This window comes from Sus scrofa, chromosome 2, assembly GCF_054392235.1.
Source record: "Sus scrofa isolate SSC_HxYL_T2T_F1_AM1 chromosome 2, Sscrofa_HxYL_maternal_Yorkshire_Landrace_v2.0, whole genome shotgun sequence".
NCBI lineage: Eukaryota > Metazoa > Chordata > Mammalia > Artiodactyla > Suidae > Sus > Sus scrofa.
The window spans coordinates 87,094,366-87,116,133 of NC_139384.1; the positions used below are offsets into that span (position 1 = coordinate 87,094,366).

At 54.7% G+C, this 21,768-nt stretch overlaps 1 protein-coding gene and 1 long non-coding RNA gene across 5 annotated transcripts; one reads left to right on the forward strand and one right to left on the reverse strand.

Annotated features, from left to right (window-relative positions):
* Nucleotides 1-3,001: 3,001 nt before the first annotated feature.
* On the reverse strand, nt 3,002-10,177 carry LOC110259374 (uncharacterized). 3 transcript variants are annotated; one of them, XR_014837926.1, is made up of 4 exons: nt 9,958-10,177; nt 8,687-8,932; nt 6,121-7,547; nt 3,002-5,286 (listed from the first exon to the last, which is right to left on the reverse strand). It is a non-coding gene; the product is annotated as an uncharacterized LOC110259374 (long non-coding RNA). The 3 variants fall into 3 exon arrangements; XR_014837924.1 differs by lacking the exons at nt 6,121-7,547; nt 8,687-8,932 and having other exon boundaries at nt 3,002-4,850; XR_014837925.1 differs by lacking the exons at nt 8,687-8,932; nt 9,958-10,177 and having other exon boundaries at nt 3,002-4,850; nt 6,121-8,530.
* Nucleotides 10,178-13,039: 2,862 nt separating this feature from the next.
* Nucleotides 13,040-21,494, forward strand: ABHD17A (abhydrolase domain containing 17A, depalmitoylase). Of its 2 annotated transcripts, none has more exons than XR_014837914.1 (5): nt 13,040-13,172; nt 16,519-17,055; nt 18,084-18,278; nt 20,507-20,934; nt 21,032-21,494. XR_014837914.1 is itself a non-coding variant. In XM_003122999.7 (5 exons), exons 2-5 carry the CDS (start codon nt 16,724-16,726, stop codon nt 21,255-21,257), a joined length of 933 nt encoding a protein of 310 aa, XP_003123047.3. In that variant the 5' UTR covers nt 13,040-13,172; nt 16,519-16,723; the 3' UTR covers nt 21,258-21,494. The 2 variants fall into 2 exon arrangements, 1 of the variants encoding a protein (XP_003123047.3); XM_003122999.7 differs by having other exon boundaries at nt 20,755-20,934.
* Nucleotides 21,495-21,768: the final 274 nt, after the last annotated feature.

Here is a 21,768-nt window from a genome sequence, read left to right on the forward strand (position 1 = left end):
GGCAGCATGGGGACAGCTGGGCCCATGGTGGACAAGAACCTCGGTTCCTGCCCCGGAGAACTTGGAGCCCATGGAATATGGAGAAGACATGATAAACAAGGAAACAGTAAAGTGATGGCAAGTTCTTTTTCTTTTGTCTTTTTTGTCTTTTTGCCATTTCACGGGCCGCTCCAGTGGCATGTGGAGTTTCCCAGGCTAGGGGTCCAATCGGAGCTGTAGCCACTGGCCTACGCCAGAGCCACTGCAACGCGGGGATCCGAGCGCATCTGCGACCCACACCACAACTCACAGCAATGCCAGATCCTTGATCCACTGAACAAGGCCAGGGATTGAACCCGAAACCTCATGGTTCCTAGTTGGATTCGTTAACCACTGAGCCATGATGGGAACTCCAGCAAATTCTTTTTCTGTTTTGTTTTTCTTTCTTTTTAGGGCCGCATGTGCGGCCTATGGAAGTTCCCAGGCTAGGGATGGAATTGGAGACGTAGACGCCACAGCCACAGCAACGCCAGATCCAGGCCACATTTGCGAACTATACCACAGCTCACGGCAACGCATGATCCTTAACCCCATCGAGCAGGAACAGGGATCAAAGCTTCCTTCTCATGATACTAGTCGGGTTCTTTTTTTTTTTTTTTTTTTTTTTTGCCTTTTCTAGGGCGGCTCCCGAGGCATATGGAGGTTCCCAGGCTAGGGGTCGAATCAGAGCTGTAGCCACTGGCCTATGCCAGAGCCACAGCAACACAGGATCCGAGCCATGTCTGCAACCTACACCATAGCTCATGGCAATGCCGGATCGTGAACCCACTGAGCGAGGCCAGGGGTCAAACCCGAAACCTCATGGTTCCTAGTTGGATTCATTAACCACTGAGCCTTGATGGGAACTCTGGTATTTTGTCTTTTTAGGGCCACATATGCAGGCATATGCAAGTTCCCAGGCTAGAAGTTGAATCGGAGGTGTAGCCCCAGGTCTTTGCCACAACCACAGCAACGCAGGATCCGAGCTGCGTCTTCAACTTAAACCGCAGTTCATGGCAACACTAGATCCTTAACCCACTGAGCAAGGCCAGGGATCAAATCTGTGTCCTCATGGATACTAGTCCAGTTTGTTAACCACTGAGCCATGACAGGAACTCCACTTGTTGGTTTCTTAACCTGCTGAGCCATGGCAGCAGCTCCTGATAGCCAGTTCTATGATGAAAATAAATTGGGTGTGTGGTGGGGACTTTTGTGTGGGGGGTGGTATGGAAAGTAACATAATGTCTTTTCTATCAAAGGAAATCTTGATTACTCTAATTTGCTCTGGTTTCACCTTCCTGTGACCCCCACCCCTCCCCTTTCCTTCTTCTCCCAGTAACAATTTGTTTCAAATTAGCCTATGGGGAAGAGTGTGCACCCTAACCTGACCAGTGGGAAGGGGACAGGTACATCACCTGTGTTAGGGATAAATAGGGGAGCATCCTTTCTTTAGCACACACACTTTTTGGAGTGCCCGCTCTCTTCTGCAGAAGTAAAGAGCCTTGTCGAGATTTCTCCTTGTCCACGTGTCTCACTTTCTTTTTTCTTTCTTTTTTTTGTCTTTTTGCCATTTCTTGGGCCGCTCCCGCGGCATATGGAGGTTCCCATGCTAGCGGTCGAATCGGAGCTGTAGCCGCCGGCCTATACCACAGCCACAGCAACACAGTATCCGAGCCATGCCTGCAACCTACACCACAGCTCATGGCAACACCAGATCCTTAACCCACTGAGCAAGGCTGTGGATCGAACCCGCAACCTCATGGTTCCTAGTCGGATTCATTAACCACTGAGCCATGATGGGAACTCCATTTGTCTCACTTTCTGACACTGACGACCGGAGCCAGAGTTATTGTAATTTCTAACAGTGGTCAGGGAGAGCTTTCTGAGGTGGTGATATTAGAGTGAGTGTCTGAAGAGGAGGAGGAGCCAGCCCTGTGTCTATTAGGGCCACCACACGTGCAAAGGCCCTGGGGTAGGAACAATTTTGGCAAGGTTGGCTGGGCTGGGGCAGAGAACAGGGGCAAAAGAGGTGGGAAAAAATGGGCCAACACCAAGCAGGGGCTCTGGGATAGGGAGGAGAGAGGAGTTACTGACCTTCTGAGACCTTGGGACATTCACAGCAGCGCCTTTGGTCAGTGGGGCAACTAGGTGAGAGCAGGGCAAGTCATATTTGAGTGGAGACTTGGGCCTACCCCCACCTCCTGGGTCCACCACCTGCCCCCTACTCTGCTCAGGGCAGGTCTGCAGATATTCTCTTTGGGGCATTTCAGTCCTGGTGGAGCTCAGCTCTGGTGCAGCCACATCTCTGGCCCTTTCTAGTCCAGGGGAAGGGGCTGGAGATGGAGAAGGGGCCAGGGAAGGAGACTGTGGACAGGCCTCTTCCTGCTCTGGCACAAGGAAATTGGAAGGAGCTTGCCCTAGTTGTGACCTTTGGACCTCAGCAGAACAGCTGATACCGGGAGCCTAGAGGGGGGCAGCCCAGGCTGGGGGGGACTGGAACATCCCACGACGGCCCCCTAGGGCTCATAGTTGTGGGAGGAGGCAGCTGGGTCCCAGGCAAGCAGCCAGAGGAAACAGGCTGGAAACCACCCCTGGACAGTGTCCATTCCTGAGACTGAGTCCTCTCTAGCCAGCTGACCCAGGAATGGGGCTGTAGGGGAGGGCTGGCCTGGGAGGCTTATCTCTGCAAAGAAGCTGAAGATTAGACTCCCTGGGGAGGGGAGGGGCTGGGGCTGCCTACAGGGTGGAGGAGGGGTGGGGGGTGGAGAGGTTGAGCTGGACTAGGCTTACAGGCCAAAGGAAAGGCACCCTGCAAAGGGCGGAGGCTTGCAAGGGTGAGGCTGGTCCAGCCTCTGCTTCTGTTCCTCCCAGCAAGTTCTGCCCTAACCATCTTCAAAGAGGTTCTGAAAGGCCAGCAGAAGGAAAATCCCCCTCGTCTGGACTCGGAAGAGGCGACACCCCAAATCACTCAGGAGAAGCGGTCTTGATGCAAACAGCAAGAGGATTTTTATTCCAAGCGCGCTGGGGCTCACAGTCGTACGCCACGCAGGGGTAGAGGACTGCGGCCCCTAGTGCGGAGTCGGGACAGCTTTTATGGGGTTCACAACAAAGCCCGCACTTCACAAACCAATCATTTTAAAACATCGAGAGCCCGCGCTTTGTGAACCAATTAATTTAAATTGTTTTGGAGTTACATGTTTGTGCCTGTTCCTGGGCAGGGGAGACATGTTGTCGCCAAAGATATATTTATCAGAATTTTCAACATTTTGTGGCACGCCCGATCTTACTGGGGTCGGTTAGGCGATTGACTTCTCCTCTTTTTATCTTATGCAAGCAGGTTTACAGAAGCCAAACAAGCAGTTAGGAGCAGTTTCAAGAAGTTTCAAGCATAGAGGCACATACTCAGGGGCCTGTTTTTCCCCTTCCACAAAGTTTTGTACAGAGCAGAAAGCAAGCCCTAAAACAGCAAAAAGTATGATCTTTTACCTATAGGGAACAGGGTCTGGAATTCGAGGGCATTTAGAGCTTCTTATTAACTTCCTGGGTTCTGGGAGAGTCAGGTTGCATTTTCATCCTTTCATTCCCCACTTCTTCTCTTGTTAATAGTTCTAATCTTAGAACTAGGAAGGCTAAAGGTCAGTTTCTCCTTAGCTTGGAAGGCCTTGGTACTACTGTCTAAGTACCACGATCTGGACTGCATTCACTCATTCTCTAACAAAGGCAACAAACCTATTAATTAAGCAAGGCCCAACTGTTCAGTGGGGACTGATCCAGAGGTTGTATTGAAATCAGAGGGATTAGGAGATGGCCTCTGTTCTTGGATTGGAGGTCCTTGTTCGGCTAATACCTTATTCGGTCCTACAGCAACCGGAGGTTCCATCTGAGTTTCTATTCTGAGGCGAATAGTTAGAATAGATCCTTCTCCTCCCCATGAGCCTCTATAGTACACTACTCCCCAAGACATACCGTTTATCCACTTTTGAATATTTTCCTGTTTTCCCTTTTCAGTGAAACTTATTTTCAGGTAATCCAGGTCTGAAGGAGAGCAATTGGTAGTTTTCTGTTTAATCCAATCTAGGTAATTAAATTGTTTAGAGCTGGTATAAGTGTTAACATAAGAGAAACTTACCCTATCTTGCCGAGAGGTTGGCCATTTCCAATATCCATCATTAGAGGTTACGCAACTCCATTGTTTACAAAAGAAATCCCTGGGGTTACCACAAGATTTTTCATTATTTGGGGGTCCTGGGCAAACATAAAACCCGTAAGCACGGAGTATATCGGGGGGTGTGGACATGGTGTTAAGATCAGGGATTACCAATCGAAGGCAGACATGTAGCTCAGGCCACCAAGTCCCTAAGGGAGCTTCCCTTTGAGTGCTGTTAATAGTAATACCTGTACTGGAATCAGTAAGTAGCCAGGTGAGGGATAAGGGTTTATGGGAGGTCGGGCTGTCCACAAGGCGTTTACTATTAGCTTGAGTGGTTATTGATAGAGTAAGGAACCAAGCGATGGAGGCAAAGCTTAAGGGGGTTCTCAGTCTTTTCGGCTTTCCACCCTGAATCGGGAGGTGGCGCCGGCTTAACGTGGGATGCATGGATCCAGGTGGGGATTCCTTCGACTTTCACAGCTGTTGGTGTGGTCAAAAGTACGAGATAAGGGCCCTTCCACCGAGTCTCGAGGTTTCCTGCACGGTGGCGTCTAACATAGACTGAATCTCCAACTTGGAAGCGATGTGGAACTTGCAAGTCTCCTCCTGAGTAGGCCTCTCGGGGCTGCTTCCACGCTCGCTGCCTCACCCACTCGAGCGCCTTGAGCCTAGAGAACAAAGGCTGGGAAAGCAGCACATCAGCACTATGTGCAAAGGCAATTTCTGCCGGGGGGGGGGGGCATAGAGCAATTCATAGGGGGTCAGCCCAAACTGTCCAGGGGTGTTCCTAATCCTGAAAAGCACAAAGGGCAGGAGAGTTATCCAATCATTAACGCCAGTCTCTGTGGTCAATTTGGTAAGGGTCTCTTTAATGGTTCTATTCATCCTCTCTACCTGTCCTGAGCTTTGGGGTCTGTATGCACAATGCAGTTTCCAATCAATCCCCAATATCTTGGCCAGTCCCTGACTTACCTGGGCAACAAAAGCTGGACCATTGTCTGACCCTGTTACCTTAGGTATTCCAAATCTTGGAAAAATTTCCTCCAATATTTTCTTAGCCACCACGGTTGAAGTCTCTTTCTTAGTAGGATAAGCCTCTACCCATCCTGAAAAGGTGTCTATAAAAACCAATAGATATTTGTTTCCGTATTTAGCTGGCTTTACCTCAGTGAAGTCCACTTCCCAGTGAGCGCCTGGGTGGCTTCCCCTTAGTCTCTTTCCCGGAGGTATTCTGGAAGGATTAGCATTAACCAGCTGGCAGGGCACACAATGTTTGACCACCGAGTCAGCCACTCCTGGTAGCCTCAGAACATGATAAGGGGATGTTCTGACCAACTGCTGCAGGTGTTTATTTCCTAGGTGGGTTAGATGATGTATCTGTTGGACATATTCTAACCCTTCTTTGTGGGGCAGGATTTCCTTCCCATCTGAGGTATAGCAGGTCCCCTCCGGAGTTTCAGAGAACTGGTCTATCTTTTTTATCTCTTGCCAGTCTTCTAGGGTGTACTGTCGTCCGGGTTCTGGGGCTTTGGGTGTTTCTATTATAGGCAGAAGGTTAACACCCTGGGCTGCCTGCTTGGCAACCCGGTCAGCCATCTGGTTCCCTCTGGATATGGGATCTTTGGCTTTCTGATGTCCAGGACAGTGTATAATAGCTAGCCTTTTTGGCAAATGTAAGGCTTCTAATAGGCTTAGAATTTCCTCTTTGTTCTTTATTTCCCTCCCTGCTGAGGTAAGCAACCCCCTTTGCTTATAGATGGCCCCATGTATGTGTGCAGTCGCAAAGGCATACCTGCTGTCCGTATAAATGTTTATGGATTTCCCTTCGGCCAGCCGCAAAGCTTGCGTGAGGGCCATGAGCTCAGCCTTTTGTGCTGAAGTCCCTTCTGGCAGGCTGCTGGCCCAGATCGTGCGGGTCCCATCCACCACCGCCGCCCCAGCCATCCTCTTACCTTCCACCACATAGCTGCTTCCGTCAGTGAACCAGGTTAGCACTTCTCCAGTCAGCGGTATGTCTGTAAGGTCCTTGCGGACCCCAGTCTCCTCAATCAATAGTTGATGGCAATCATGAGTCACTGGTTCATCAGTCTCTTCAGGCAGAAGAGTGGCAGGGTTGAGAGCGGCTGGTGGAGCGAACGTGACCCTCTCTGTGAGAAGCAGGCTTTGATAGTGGGTCATGCGGGCGTTGGTCATCCATCGGTCTGGGGGCTGCCGAACGATGTTCTCCAACGCATGGGGGGCTATTACAGTTATATTCTGTCCCAAAGTCAATTTGTCAGCGTCCTTGACCAGTATGGCCACAGCTGCGATAGCCTTCAGGCATACGGGCCAACCACTGGCTACAGGATCGAGCTTCTTTGACAGGTAGGCAACAGGTCTCCTCCATGGTCCTAGGGTTTGGGTTAAAACTCCCCGGGCTATTCCCTTACGCTCATCCACATAAAGGGTAAAGGGTTTAGTTACGTCAGGGAGGGCCAGAGCAGGTGCGCTCAGCAGGGCCTTTTTGATAGCATCAAATGCCTTCTGGTGCTCAGGAGCCCAGGAGAACTCCCCTTTTTCTTTGGTTAGTGGGTAGAGTGGGGCTGCTAAGGTCGCAAAACCCAGCTGTCCCCAAAAACTCTCTCACTTGCTTGGCTGTGGTTGGGGTCGGTATCTGGGCTACAGTTCTCTTCCGTGCCTCCGTCAGCCATCGCTGCCCGTCCTGCAGACTGTACCCCAGGTATGTTACTTCTCTCCTGCAAATCTGGGCCTTTTTAGCTGAGGCTCGGTAGCCTAGGTCAGACAATTCTAGTAGTAGTGCCTTTGTACCTTTTAAGCAGTCCTGTTTGGTGTCTCCCGCTAGAAGCAGGTCATCCACGTACTGGAGGAGGGTCACCTGGGGGTGTTGGATCCTGAAGTTGGCCAGGTCTCTGTGTAGGGCTTCGTCAAAGATGGTCGGGGAGTTTTTGAACCCTTGGGGCAGTCGGGTCCAAGTGAGCTGCCCGGTTCTTCCCGCACCTGGATCTCTCCATTCGAAGGCAAAAAGTGGTTGGCTAGTGGGATGTAGTCTCAGGCAGAAGAAGGCATCCTTTAAGTCCAATACTGTGTACCAGCTCCGTTGGGGTGGGAGAGCACACAAGAGGTTATAAGGGTTCGGGACTGTTGGGTGTATATCCTGCACCCATTTATTGACCTCTCTCAAGTCCTGTACTGGTCGATAGTCATTGGTCCCAGGCTTTCTAACCGGTAGCAGGGGAGTATTCCAGGGAGATTGGACAGGAACTAGGATGCCCTGTTGGATTAATCTTTGAACATGCGGCCGAATTCCTTCTCGAGCTTCTTTACTCAAGGGGTACTGTCTGACTGACACTGGTGTAGCACTGGCCTTCAGTTGAATAACCTGTGGGGGAACTTGCTTTGCCAAACCCATCCCTGCGGTTTCTGCCCAGGCTTGGGGAAACTGTTCCAACCAGAACTGTATATTTTGATCAGGCTTTACTAGGGGAGAATATAGTCGATATTCGTCATCTAATTGGAGGGTCAACACAGTGATAGGTTTGTTATTTGCAGACACTTCTGGTTTCCCTTGTTCAAAAGAAATTTGTGCTCCCATCTTGGTCAATAAGTCTCTACCTAAGAGGGGTGCTGGGCACTCAGGGATGACCAGAAACGAGTGGGTTACCCGTCCAACTCCCAAGTCAACTGTTCTTCGGGTAGTCCATGGATACTGTCGTTGCCCTGTGGCACCCATCACCCAGGATTTTTTATCTTTTAGTTTTCCTAATGGCTGTAGTAGCACTGAATGTTTCGCTCCGGTATCAACCAGAAACTCAACTGGTTGCCCCTCCACCTTTAAAGTTACCCTGGGCTCGGGGAGGGGGTCCGAACCCCGTCTTCCCTAGTCTTTATCTTCTTCCAGAGCTAAGACCTTCAGTCCTTTGTTTCCCTTCTTGGGGCAGTCCCTTGCCCAGTGTCCTTTTTCTTTACAATATGCACATTGGTCCTTGTCGAGTGGGGTCCTATTGCCCAGGTTCCCTGACTGTCTAGGGCCTGACCTAATTTTCCTAAAATCTCTCTCTCTTTCTCTATTGCTTTTCCCTTCAACCACTGCAGCCAAGATCTTAGTCAAATTCTTCTCTTGCCGTTTATTACGTCTTTCCTCCCTTTCCTCTCTTTCTCTCGCTTTTTTTTGTTCCCTTTCTTCTTCTGTCTCCCTTTTGTAATACACTTTCTCTGCCTCCTTCACTAGATCACGTAACTCAGCCTCCTGTAACCCTTCCAGTCTCTGACATTTCTTTCTGATATCCAGAGCTGCCTGTCCTATGAAGGCCAGGGCCATTGAAGCTTTCTGGGCCTCCGAGGTAGGATCAAAAGGGGTGAACCACCTAAAGGCTTCCATGATCCTCTCAAGAAATACCGAGGGAGGTTCGTTCGGTCCCTGCATCACCTCTCTTACCTTAGCCAAATTTGTGGGCCGTCTTGAGGCGCCCCAGAGACCCACCACCAGAGCCTGGCGATAGATTTTCAAGCTCTCCCTACCTTCAGCCGTGTTGTAGTCCCAATGGGGCGAGTCAAGGGAAATCCCATGTCAATCTCATTTTGCAACTGTGTGGGTCGCCCGTCGGCCCCAGGAACATTTTTTTTTTTTTTTTTTTAAGCCTCTAACAGAATTCTCTCTCGCTCCCCGGTTGTGGAGAGTGTCTGTAGCAGTTGTTGACAATCATCCCAAGTAGGCTGGTGAGAGAACATAAGGGACTCCACCAACCCCGTGAGGCATTGGGGATCCTCCGAGAAAGGGGGATGGTTAGATTTTCAATTATAAAGATCTGCAGAAGAAAAGGGCCAATACTGGAGGGGCTGCAATTGGCCCCCCGGTATGGGAGGGCCGTACGTGCGCAGCGGTAATGTCGCAATCTCGTCTGTCCGCTCCGGGGTGGCGCCCCTCCGGCTCCGAGTCCCTGCAGCAGGTCCCTCCACCGCTGGAGCTCCAGGAGGGGCAGAGGGTCCCCTCGCAGCACCCTGTGCCGGATAAGGGGGTGGGGGAACAGATTGGGGTTCCGGCCAAGCCGGCGGCTCCTCAATCTCGGGGTAGATATGAGGAGAGGGCTTGACTTTTTCAGCCGAGTGTTTGTTTTTCTCTCCAAGAGCCAGAACTTGGGGACCTGGCTATCTTGGTTTATTTAGCCATGGTTTAACCCATGGCGGAGGATCTTCTGCCAAATCTTGCCATGTAAGGATATAGGGCTCCTGATCAGGATGAGAGCCGGGTCCAGTCTGAAAAATATTTGCTTTAACAGCCAGGATAATCTCAGAATTAAAGGTCCCTTCTTAACCTGAACTGACAAATTATGAGCCCTGGATTTAACTTCAGTCCAAATGGTCGAGAGTCAAACTAAGGGGGGGTCGTCACCGTCTGTCCCATATTAAAACTGTAGACAAGGACGCACAAGACAAAGACACACGAAACAGAAACCAACAGATCCAGACACACGCGACCCGTCCGCGCCTTCCACAAGCAGGCAAAAGAGTCAGACGGCCGCGGAGGGGGAAGCTTTTGCTTCAACAACAGAACTCGGTCCTCTGACCGACAGAAGGAGACCACCAGGCGTCCTTGGCTCTCCCCAGCTCCCGGGGCGTCCCCCAGGGTGGCAGCCTGTGATCCTCCTAGCACGTCTGCTGATCACAGTCCCCCAGTCCTTACGGTCTGAGAGGACAGCTGCAAACTGAAAGCGCACATCACCGAAAACAGACACTCAGAACAGAGACGCCGGCCGGCACGCACACACACATTCCAAAGGGGATCCCTTTACCTCCAAGTCGGTTCTTGGGTGTGAGGGGTGGTCGCGGGGTTTCCCGGCCAACGCACCAAATGAAAGGCCAGCAGAAGGAAAATCCCCCTCGTCTGGACTCGGAAGAGGCGACACCCCAAATCACTCAGGAGAAGCGGTCTTGATGCAAACAGCAAGAGGATTATTCCAAGCGCGCTGGGGCTCACAGTCATACGCCACGCAGGGGTAGAGGACTGTGGCCCCTAGTGCGGAGTCGGGACAGCTTTTATGGGGTTCACAACAAAGCCCGCACTTCACAAACCAATCATTTTAAAACATCGAGAGCCTGCGCTTTGTGGACCAATTAATTTAAATTGTTTTGGAGTTACATGTTTGTGCCTGTTCCTGGGCAGGGGAGACATGTTGTCGCCAAGATATATTTATCAGAATTTTCAACATTTTGTGGCACGCCCGATCTTACTGGGGTCGGTTAGGCGATTGACTTCTCCTCTTTTTATCTTATGCAAGCAGGTTTACAGAAGCCAAACAAGCAGTTAGGAACCCTTTCCCTGTTATCTCAAGTAGTTTCAAGAAGTTTCAAGCATAGAGGCACATACTCAGGGGCCTGTTTTTCCCCTTCCACAAAGTTTTGTACAGAGCAGAAAGCAAGCCCTAAAACAGCAAAAAGTATGATCTTTTACCTATAGGGAACAGGGTCTGGAATTCGAGGGCATTTAGAGCTTCTTATTAACTTCCTGGGTTCTGGGAGAGTCAGGTTGCATTTTCATCCTTTCAGTTCCTGGGTCACCTTCAATCATACTGCTCTTTTGCTCCCAACCCTCATCCTCATTCAGCTCTACCTTTGCCTCACTTCCGGCAGGGTGAGCTGAGTGGGAGGGGCTGGGTGAGGAGCACAGGGCCTTTGCCTCAGGCACAACAAATAAGGAAGTCAAAAAAAAACAGTGCAAAAGAATCCATGGTGAACAAAATGTCATTTTGGTCTTTTTAGGGCCACATTCCCAGCACATGGAAGTTCCCAGGCTAGGGGTTTAGTTGGAGCTGCAGCTGCTGGCCTACATGACAGCCACAGCAACGTGGGATCCAAGCTGAGTCTGTAACCTACACCACAGCTCACTGCAACACTGGATCCCCCACCCCCTGAGCAAGGCCAGAGATCAAGCCCAAATCCTCATGGATACTAGTGGGATTCGTTCCCCTTGCACCACAATAAGAACGCCTTCAAGTTTTTTTGGTTTTTTTGTTTGTTTGTTTTTCAGGGCTGAACCTGTGGCATATAGAAGTTCCAAGGCTAGGGGTCAAATTGAGGCAGAATATTAATTCAGGTAGTCAGTGTAGGAACATGGGCTTTGATGCATTCTTTGATATGGCCATTGATTAACATTTGTGGCTTAAGGACTCCAGGGAGTAACATCCCCACAGGCCTTGTTTGCTATAGGGAGTGTACCTACGCCCGGATTGACACTAATCCCTAATCCCCTGTGACTCAGTTTACGGGAAGAAAAGGGCAAAGAAACTACGAGATTTATGGGATATTTACACGCCTAAGACCCTATTGGACAAGGACTGCTGCAGGTAATTAAACAAGGCCAATGGGAGAAAACCACATCTTTCTGGACCCAAGGTTGGTACCCCCCCCCATCTTTAAGGAATAAAAAAAAATCTATAGGACAATAGAGAAAGGGGGCTCCTCTCCCCCCTCCCAGAAACCCTGGGAGCTGTTTGCTTTCCTTTAATAAAGACTTTGCTTGCTTACTGCCTCTGTTCGTGGAGTTCATTCTTCCACTGCCGTGAATAAGAACCCGGATTCTGTTATCATCTTTCTGGTATCAGAATTGGAGTTGTAGCCACCAGCCTGCACCACAAGCCACAGCAACGTGGGATCTGAGCCATGTCTGTGACTCATATTGAATCTCAGCAATGCTGGATCCTTAACCCACTGAGCGAGGCCAATCTCATGGATGCTAGTTGGATTCAATACCTCTGAGCCACGACAAGAATTCCCAGGATGAGGATGATGATGATGATGATTATTTTGCTTTTTAGGGCCGCACCTGCGGCATAGGGAGGTTCCCTGGCTAGGGGTCCAATTGGAGACGTAGCCACTGGCTACATTCACAGCCACAACAATGTTACAGCAACGCTACAGCCAACGCCAGATCTGAGCCGTTTCTGTGACCTACACCACAGCTCACAGCAACACTGGATCTTTTTTTTTTTTTTAATGTATTTAATTTTTTTAAAATAATTTTCTTTATTTTCCCACTGTACAGCGAGGGGGTCAGGTTATCCTTACATGTATACATTACAATTACATTTTTCCCCCACCCTTTCTTCTGTTGCAACATGAGTATCTAGACAAAGTTCTCAATGCTATTCAGCAGGATCTCCTTGTAAATCTATTTTAAGTTAACACTGGATCTTTAACCCACTGAGCAAGGCAGGGGATCAAACCGCATCCTCATGGAAACTAGTCAGAATCATTTCCACTGAGCCACGATAGAAACTCCTCTATCTCGGTGTTCCCCTTGTGGCTTAGTGGTACGGAAACCGACCAGTGTCCAAGAGGATGTGGGTTCGATCCCTGGAATGGCTCAGTGGGTTAAGGATATGCGGTGGTGTAGGTCGCAGACACAGCTCGGATCTGGATCTGGTGTTGCTGTCGCGTAGGCCGCGGTTGCATCTCTGCTGCCACGGGTGCAACCCTAAAAAGAAAAAATTTTTTCATCTTAAGAAGTTTTTTGGCACCCTGTAAATTTTGCTTCGGAGACGAGTGCCTCCCTTGCCTCACCCTAGTACTGGCCTGGGAATGAGTAAAGGAACCAGTGAATTGTGTCTCCACCGGAAACCTGTCCAACTTGCCCGGCCCCGCCCACCCACCAGGTCCCCGCCCACCCACCAGGTCCCCGCCCACCCACCAGGTCCCCGCCCACCCACCAGGTCCCCGCCCACCCACCAGGTCCCCGCCCACTACTCTTGCCCTGCTCCCCAGGAAAGCGGCCCCTCCCCCCATGCGCGCCTCGCGCCCGCGCCCCGCGCGGCCCCCGGCCCCTGTCCCTCGCGCGCACCTCGCGTCACTTCCGGGGCGGTGGCAGGAGTGAGGCTCACTTCCGCCCGCGGGGGAGCGGCGGCCGTGGCGGTGCAGGCAACCGGGCCGGGGCGCCGAGGGATTGACGGAAGGGCGGGCGGCCGGGAGCCATGGAGCGCGGCCCCGGGGCCGGGGGGCGCGGGCCGCAGCGGTGAGTGCCAGGCAGGGGCGGGTGCGGCGGTGCAGCGAGGTCTCAGTGCCTCCTGCGGCCGTTTGGGGAGCCGGGGCGGGCCGCGAGGCCAGGGCAGCCCGGCCCGACGCCCCCGAGAGCCTTCACTCACTGGGCGGCCGCGGTCCGGGAGGAGGACCCTCAGATCAGGCCTGAGAATCGCGGGACAGAGTCCGACAGAGCCCGGTCCGCTGTCCGTTCAGCCCTCCGACCTGCGGTGTGCGCCCACCGTCCTGGAGACGCTACCTTGCTTTCGGGGAGTGCCCCGTCCGAGCCGCGGACTCTGCCTCTGCCCGCGAACCGGTCCCCCAGCCCGACACCCGGGCCCTCTCCATCAGCGGGAGCGGAGCCCTGCTTCCTTAACGTCTCCAAGACACCTCTGCCGTTTCGCAGGCGTCTTTTGGCCGGCAGTGACACTTAGGCAGATTTCCCAGCCTCTGCTCCATTCCTGTCTCCAGGATGCAGCCAGGGCACGTTCACAGCCCTTAATCCATGGGGTACATTCTCCACCTAGGACTCCTTCAGGATTCCTCATCACTCCAGGATGAAGTCCAAACTGCAGCAGGGCTCACGGGTGCGGCCTGACCCAGCCCTGGCTCTCTCCAGGACTCCCCTGCTCACCTCTTCTTCCCAGTGTCCTTCTAGCTCTGGAGCCACAGTTCCTAGAACTTGCTGTTACCACTGGGTCTTGCCTTCAGCCCTGCTCTCTGTCACCTGGCATTTGCCCTGTGCTTTTCAGAGGGCACCTTCTTCCTTGCAGCTTTCCCACCCTGACTGGCTGGGTGAGGTGCCATCACAGTCGTCCGTATTTAGGTCGGCCTGAAGTATTGCAGTTGTCTGGTTCTGTCTTGTTCCTTATGACACTGCCACCTGGGATGGAATTGCTAGGCTCTGGGTGCCAGCGATGCCTACCTAGTGAGTGAGGCACCTGAGTGTGCTCTGTCCAGCCCGAGCCTGGCTCTTGAGGCGCAGTCAGTGACATCCATAAAAGACAGCAGAAGGTTGGTCCCAGGTCTGCATGGCTAAAGAGACCATTCCTCCTCTCTGTCAGACGTGGTGTACTGTACTGTAGTTTTCCCCTTTGCCCTGGTCCTTTGGCCATTTCATTGAGCAAGAACAAATAGTGGCCCTGCCCTCATGGAGTTTCTCTTTGGTTTGAGGGGCATATGGTTGAACATGAACATATGAACTGCAGAGAGAGATCTGGAACCATGACAGTGTGCAGGGGTACTGACCCTGTTTGGAGCAGCGCTGACAGGGAGATCTGAATGGTGGGTGGGACAAGGGGCAAGAGCTGTCTAGTGAGATTGGGGAACCAGGTGGGCTGTGGCTCTGAGGCAGGAGGGGGCAGTGGGGCTCACCTGGGGAGAGTAAGGTACAAGATGAGTGAGGCTGGGGAGGTCGGCCCCAAGCCCCTTGATGACTTGGCAGGTCAGTGGAGAAGGATTTGATATCTATCCTGATAATAGTGGGGCCACTGGGCCACCCTAGAAGGTAGCATGATCACATTTGTGTTGTGAAAAGATCTTTTGGCTGTTTGGGGGAGAATGCTCTGGTGGGGGTGATGGTGGCCAAGGAGTGGACCAGCGAGAAAGGAGACTGTGCATGTACCAGGTGACTGTGGGAGGGGGAGAATGGAGTCAGCAGGCCCTGTGATGGGCGGATCTGAGGGTGCAGGGAGCTGTCAAGGTTGACACCTGGGTTTGTGGCTTGGTCAGTGGGCCTTGTCCACTTTGGTGTTCCTGTTCATCCTCAGGTTGCTGGGGGCCCCCTTCCTGTGCACTGGCTTTCAGCCAGGCCTTCTTCTCAGAACGAGCCTTCTGTGCTGCCCAAACTCTAGACCAAGCCACCAAAGCACCTGTGGAGTGTCACCTGTTGGGGCCTGGACCTCTGAAAATATGTTTGAGCAAACTCAGTTTGGTTGACTCTCTGGAGCGGGAGGGAGGGTGTCCTGTGTGCTGTGGGGTGTTGAGCAGTATCCCTGGTCTCCACCCTTTCCATGCTAGTACCTGCCTTCCCAGTTGTCACAACCCAGAATGCCCTTGGCATTGGCATGTGTCCTCAGGGGGCCAACTCACTTTTGCCTGGGAACCAGTATGATGGATGCTGCCTTCTGAAAGTACTTGCATCTAAAGTCAGCATCCCCCTGGGAGTCTGGGGATTCCAGGAGGCCATTCGTGTCCTCGCTGTGGCTCTTGCTGCCTCCCCCGCCAACTCCCCTCCATGTGCCTGGAGTCCTGGCGACTGTGGGATGTGGCTCTGTGCAGCCCTTGGTCTCAGATCACAGGTCTGGACGGAGCAGGTGTGTTTCTGGGCTTCAGACTGTACGGACCTACTCTGACTCCCAGGGCCCTGGTCCAGTGGTTTTCTAACGCTATGGCCCCCACACGCAGTGCGCTCAGCTGCTCTGCTGCTGGTGCTGAGCTGTGAGCGTGTCTCCCTCTCTTCCAGCCTGCAGGGAAAACGGAGTAAATGAGTAGGTTTTTCTCAAATCATTGTAGTTTCTTCCAGTCTCATGCTGCCAGCTCCCTTTGTGATCTAGCTGTAGTCTAAGACAGTGTTTCACAACATTCTGCAGAAGGGAGGACTCACATTCCTCTGAGCCATGTCCTCTCCACCACTTACCCCTCATCTTGTTCCTTGTTTCTGTGACAAGAGTGGTGTCTGCATTGATAGACCAGGAAGCTGAGGAAGCTGAGGCCGAGGGAGGTGAAGCCACTTGCCCCAGGCCACAGACCTCTGGGTTGGGAAGGAGTCCCAGGCTCCCATGATCTACCTCAGCCGGCTGACCCCCAGGCCTGGCCCCGAGCACAGGAGAGAGCCATTGTCTGAGCTCTGGGCCTTCCCAGCCTAGAGATGTATCCTGCTTTTGTTTGCAGAGCCTTTGTTTGTTGTATTTCCTCCGCCTGGGCTCCTGTCTGTGGACATGAGGCCTGGCACTGGGAGCCTGCTCCAGGGTCCCTCTGATCAGCAGTCTGTCCTCACCTCGACTGAGCTGCGTCACCCGGGGGTGGCAGATGAAGAGGGACCTTGGGGGTGATAGGGCTTCTCTGAGCCTGGAGCATGGCCTTTGCTGGGGAGAGCTGGGTGGCCTGGAGGTCTGATGGCCCAGCACAGCCTGCAGGCATTGGTGCCTGATGATGAGGAAAGCTAGCAGAAGGGGTTGCTGGGGAGGTCTTGGTGCCCTAAGGAGGGCAGGCTGGGCCCAAGGTCTGTGGTGGCAGGCGGAGCCTTCAGAGACTGCACTGTGGGGAAGCTGAGGGCTTGGGACATGTTCTGCCTTCCCAGTGGTACCCCAGGGACCCCACATCTTTCTGTTCCTCTGCAGGTTCTCCCTCTGCACAACATGGACACACGAGGCTGCGAGGCTCCTGAGGGCTCAGCTTGGACCGCAATGGGGCTGGGCTGCAGCCTCCTAACGGGGCTCTTGTCTGGGGCGGTGGCTGGGGGGTGCCCTGCCCCCTGCCCTTGTCTCCAAGCACCCTCTCCCGTCCCCCACCGGGTGAGGCCTGCCCCAGGGCCTGGTGCCCACCATGAATGGCCTGTCAGTGACCGAGCTCTGCTGCCTCTTTTGCTGCCCGCCCTGTCCTGGCCGCATTGCTGCCAAGCTCGCCTTCCTGCCTCCGGAGCCCACCTATTCGCTGATGCCTGAGCCGGAACCTGGACCCGGCGGGGCTGGGGCCGCCCCCTCGGGGACCCTGCGGGCCTCAGCTGGCACCCCTGGGCGCTGGAAGCTCCACCTGATGGAGCGCGCTGACTTCCAGTACAGCCAGCGTGAGCTGGACACCATCGAGGTCTTCCTGACCAAGAGCAGCCGCGGCAACCGCATCTCCTGCATGTACGTGCGCTGCGTGCCAGGCGCCAGGTGAGATCCAGGCCCGGGATATGCTCCGTCCTCAGGGATCTCCTTTTGGCTGGTGCCCTGCTAGGACCAGAGCTTGCATGAGCCCATCTGGCGGAGTGGATGCCCCCAGGATTTTTCTTGCTCAAGGGGCAGTGGATGAGATCCGCCCCTGGCCACCAAGGAACTGCCACAGGCAGCCTGTCTTGGGATGAAAAGACCCCATAGCAAAGTGGCTTCTAGTGGCTGAGTCATGCCATTTGCTCACCATAGAGCCTCCTGCTTCCGGGTTTCAGTCTTTACCTGCCCAGGGATGGTCTCCAGGGCTCTTGGTCCCCATTGAGGCCTCAGCACCTGCTTTGAGGCTGGGGCACCTGTAGCCTGGCTGGCAGCTTGGGCCAAGTCTGACTCCCTGTTCCTACTGTGGGGCAGAGGTGGGGGCTTCCAGGTGCTTCTGCCCTCAAACCAGCCGGGTTCTGGCTCTGGATTGAGTCCAAAGGGCAGGCTTTTACCTTTCGGCTGGACTGGGCTGGGCTCGGCTGGGTGGGGGCCAGTGGCACCAGAGGAGGAAGACTCTGGAAGTGTCCATCGGCTAGGACCAGCCTGGTTACCTGCCCTGGGCATGCGGGCCTTGCAGGGCTGCCTTGGGCCCCAAGGCAGAAATGAGGGCGTGGTCATTCTCTAGGAGGGGAGCTTCAGCCCTCTGAACAGGGCTTGGCCTCACTTGTGGGCAGTCCTGGTGACAGAAAGCTGCTGTCTTGTGCAGCAGACATAGGTGCCCGCCCTCCTCAGGGCTGTCAGAGTCCCTTCGAAAGGAATGATTCCAGAGGAGAGGCAGCTGCTGCCCAGGGGCATAGGCATCTTAGCTGTGATGGGCACTGTGGCTTCCTGAGCTCGTGCTGGCGCTCCACCTGTGCTGAGAACCTGACTAGGTCCTTGTGGTTTCTTTCACGGGCTGAAGCCTGATGCCCTTCTGTCTCTCCTGGTGGGTACCTCTTCCCCCGCCCCTGCTCCCTTGCCCCCTGACCTGTGCTTCCACCGCCCACCCGCAGATATACGGTTCTCTTCTCGCATGGCAATGCAGTGGACCTGGGCCAGATGAGCAGCTTCTACATCGGCCTGGGCACGCGCATCAACTGCAACATCTTCTCCTATGATTACTCCGGCTACGGCGTCAGCTCTGGCAAGCCCTCGGAGAAGAACCTCTACGCCGACATTGATGCTGCCTGGCAGGCCCTGCGTACCAGGTGAGCATGGCACCGCGGGGGGCGGGGGGGAAAGCAGCACGGCTCCTCACAGGTGATTGGACTGGGTGAAACTGGTGGTTTGAAGGTACCCATACTGGCACTGGGGCTGCCTTCCAGGGAGGGAGGAAGCCTGGGTCGGTGGCCCTGCAGGAGAGGGACCCTATCTGTGGCCACACTGGACCTCAGGGTGAGGCCTGACCTATGTTCCCCTGCATGGTGACAGGCGTGCTTGGTGTGCAGGGAGGCAGGCTGGCTGTCCTCTCACCTCCCTGGGGTTGGCCCCTCCTGGGAGCCTCTTGCCTGGGCAGGGGCATGGACAGGGCCTGGAGGCATCCCTCTGGGGGTGGAGGCTCTGCCTGGAGGGAGTGGTGTGCAGAGGACTTGGGCCCAGCGGTGGCGTGTGAAGGCTGTGTAAAAGGACTGGGAGGCCGAGGCTGAGGGAGCACTTGGGGTGCAGGGTGGGGCCAGGCCTCTGATTCAGGCTTCTGATTGTGGAACTTGGCCTTATCCTGAGGGTGGGGCTCCTCTGGGCCTGGAAGATTCTTTTAGGCAGCTCGTTACCCAGCGCAGCCCTGGTAGCTGGTGGGATTGTCAACTGGCAGAAGTTGGGTCCTCCCTGGGTATAGTGCAGTGTGGCCCTGCACCTATTCTGATCTGTAGGGAGATCACCTGACCCCCACTTCCCGGAGGTGGCACACACTGCCTGCTCGGCATAGCCCCATCTTGGCCTGCCTGGCTGACTTGGGCAACCAGCTCCTGCGGGGACCAGAGCCAGCCTGCCCTGGGGAGACGGGGCATGGTTGCTGTAGTGATGCACCAGGCAGTCCCTGTGGCAGGCCTTGAGAGCAGGGTCTCCTGGCACCGCCCTGACACTGGGGACCCATGCTGGTGGGTTTGTGCAGGTATGTGTCCACGCTCAGCTGCCTCAGCCTGTCCCCACTGTCTGGGAGTCGATGGAAGAATCTTTTTTTATTTTTAGGGCTGCACCCGCAGCATATGGAGGTTCCCAGGCTAGGGGTTGATTAGAGCTGTAGCTGCTGGCCTATGCTACAGCCACAGCAATGCCAGATCTGAGCCGCATCTGCGACTTACACCACAGCCCATGGCAACGCTGGATCCTTAACCCGCTGAGTGAAATCAGGGATTGAACCTGCATCCTCTTGGATGCTAGTCACATTTGTTTCTGCTGAGCCATGACGGGAATGCCGGATGGCAGAATCTTACCTCTTGGTAGGTGAGGGTTCTGAGCTCTGTCATCTGTCAGCATTGACCTCCGGAGACTTGGTCTCTCATCCCCAACAGCCAGAGTCAGCAGGAGGATAGGAGACTTGGGTCCAAGAAGTGACCTGGGGCTGGGAAGGTCTGGAAAGAAGAGCCATGCCATCCGGCAGCTGTTGAGTTTATCCAGGGGGAGAGAGCCAGGTGGCAGCTGGGGGTCCCTGCCTGGAGCTGACTGATAGGACTGCACTGGTGCCCAGCACAGTGGTGGTCATTGCAAACCTGGAAGCAGGCCGGGGAAGAGTGGCCAGGGTGGTGGGCACAAGGCCAGGTGGCATCTGCAAGGCCTGGTAGTGGAAACAGTGAAGATGGCCCCCGAGTACCCAGGTGGGTTGCCCAGGTGAGACGCAGACCTTCCCTGGCCGCTGGGAAGAGGGGATGCCCTTTGAGGTCAGGGCTGTGGGTGTGTGAAAGGTAGGCCAGGGAGGACCCTTGCGCTGGGAGGGTAGTGAGGGGGGGTCTTTGTGTCAGGAAAGGGCACATGGGAGTCGTAGGGCTGGATCAGCTGTACCAGGGGAGGGAAGGTCTGGATATGGGAGTCGTGCCTATAACCTGGCCACTCTGTAGGGAAGGTGCCCAGAGAAGGAGGTGGTGGCCACCCACTGTTCCCTCGGGAGCAGCTCTTCCTGTCCTTCAGTGTTGTACTGAGCACCTGAGGGGCTGCAAACTGGCTGAGACATCAGAGGACATGATTGCCTCTATTTCCCAGGGCCAGGGATGGGTGAGGGTGCGGGTGCTGGGAGGAAGATGTGCCCCCTTCCAGGGCCACCAGGAGGGACTGGCCAATTCCGCACAGCAGGAACAGGAAGGGCCCAAGCAGGTCCTGCATGTGGCCCTGGCCAAGTGTGTGTAGGGGTGGGGGGTGGCCAGGAGGAGCAGGCGAGGCCCTAGGGACCGCTCCCAGGAACTACAGTGCAGTGCACCTCAATGCCTCTCAACTCTCCTCACAGGGGCACTGGCCAGGTGTGACCTGTGGCAACTGAGGGTACAGCCAGGCGGCCTGGGGTGGTGATCGGCCAGCTTCCCTCACTCCTGTCCGGGTTCTGCCTTCCAAATGAGCGGACTGCCTCGGTGTTGGGGGCAGGGGAGGGTCCCTGGGCCTGACCCTATTGCCTGGAGCCTGCGTGGAGAATGGGCGGGCAGTGGGAGGGGTGTGTGCCTGTGGCATCACAGCTGATCCAGACCCCACCGCTGCCAGGTACGGCATCAGCCCGGACAGCATCGTCCTGTACGGGCAGAGCATCGGCACTGTGCCCACTGTGGACCTGGCCTCGCGCTACGAGTGCGCCGCGGTGGTGCTGCACTCCCCGCTCACCTCGGGCATGCGCGTCGCCTTCCCTGACACCAAGAAGACCTACTGCTTTGACGCGTTCCCCAAGTGAGCGCGGGGCGGGATCTGAGGGCGGGGGGCGGAGCTCAGGGGTGGGGCCTCGGCGGGGGTGGGGCGCGGAGGCCTAACGTGCCCCGCCCCGCAGCATCGAGAAGGTGTCCAAAATCACGTCGCCGGTGCTCATCATCCACGGCACGGAGGACGAGGTGATCGACTTCTCGCATGGGCTGGCGCTCTACGAGCGCTGCCCCAAGGCCGTGGAGCCCCTATGGGTAGAGGGCGCTGGGCACAACGACATCGAGCTCTACAGCCAGTACCTGGAGCGCCTACGCCGCTTCATCTCCCAGGAGCTGCCCAGCCAGCGCACCTAGCCTAACGGACCTCAGCGATAAGGCGGCGCCCGGACCTCGCCCCGGCGCTGGGGGCTGCATGTGAATCCCCGGGCTCCCCAAGCACTGCCCTCCAGGCAGCCGGTAGGCAGGCGTTGGGACCTGCCCCTCATCCAGGGGCGTGGACAATGTACAGGCAACGGAGCTACGCTCTCCTTTCCTTTTGGAAGCAAAACGAAGGAAAAACGTGAAAACAAATTAAAGATTAAAAATTTTAAAGTTCCTTTCCCTTTCTTGACTTTAGTGTGCTTTTCCTGGGGCTCCGCAAGCTCTGGACTTTGTCCACAACCCCCCAGGAAAGTTCAGCACAATTGCAGGTATCGGGTTACTCTCCCTACAGAAGAGGGTTGGGGTTCGGGTCCTAGAGTGAGCCAGGGGAGGGTGGTGGCTCCCTGTTTCCAAGACAGTACTGGGTGTGGAAGTGGCCGCGGCGGATCTGGACCAGGACTTCTCTGGGGTCCCAGAGAGGCAGGCACCTTTCTGTACACAGACT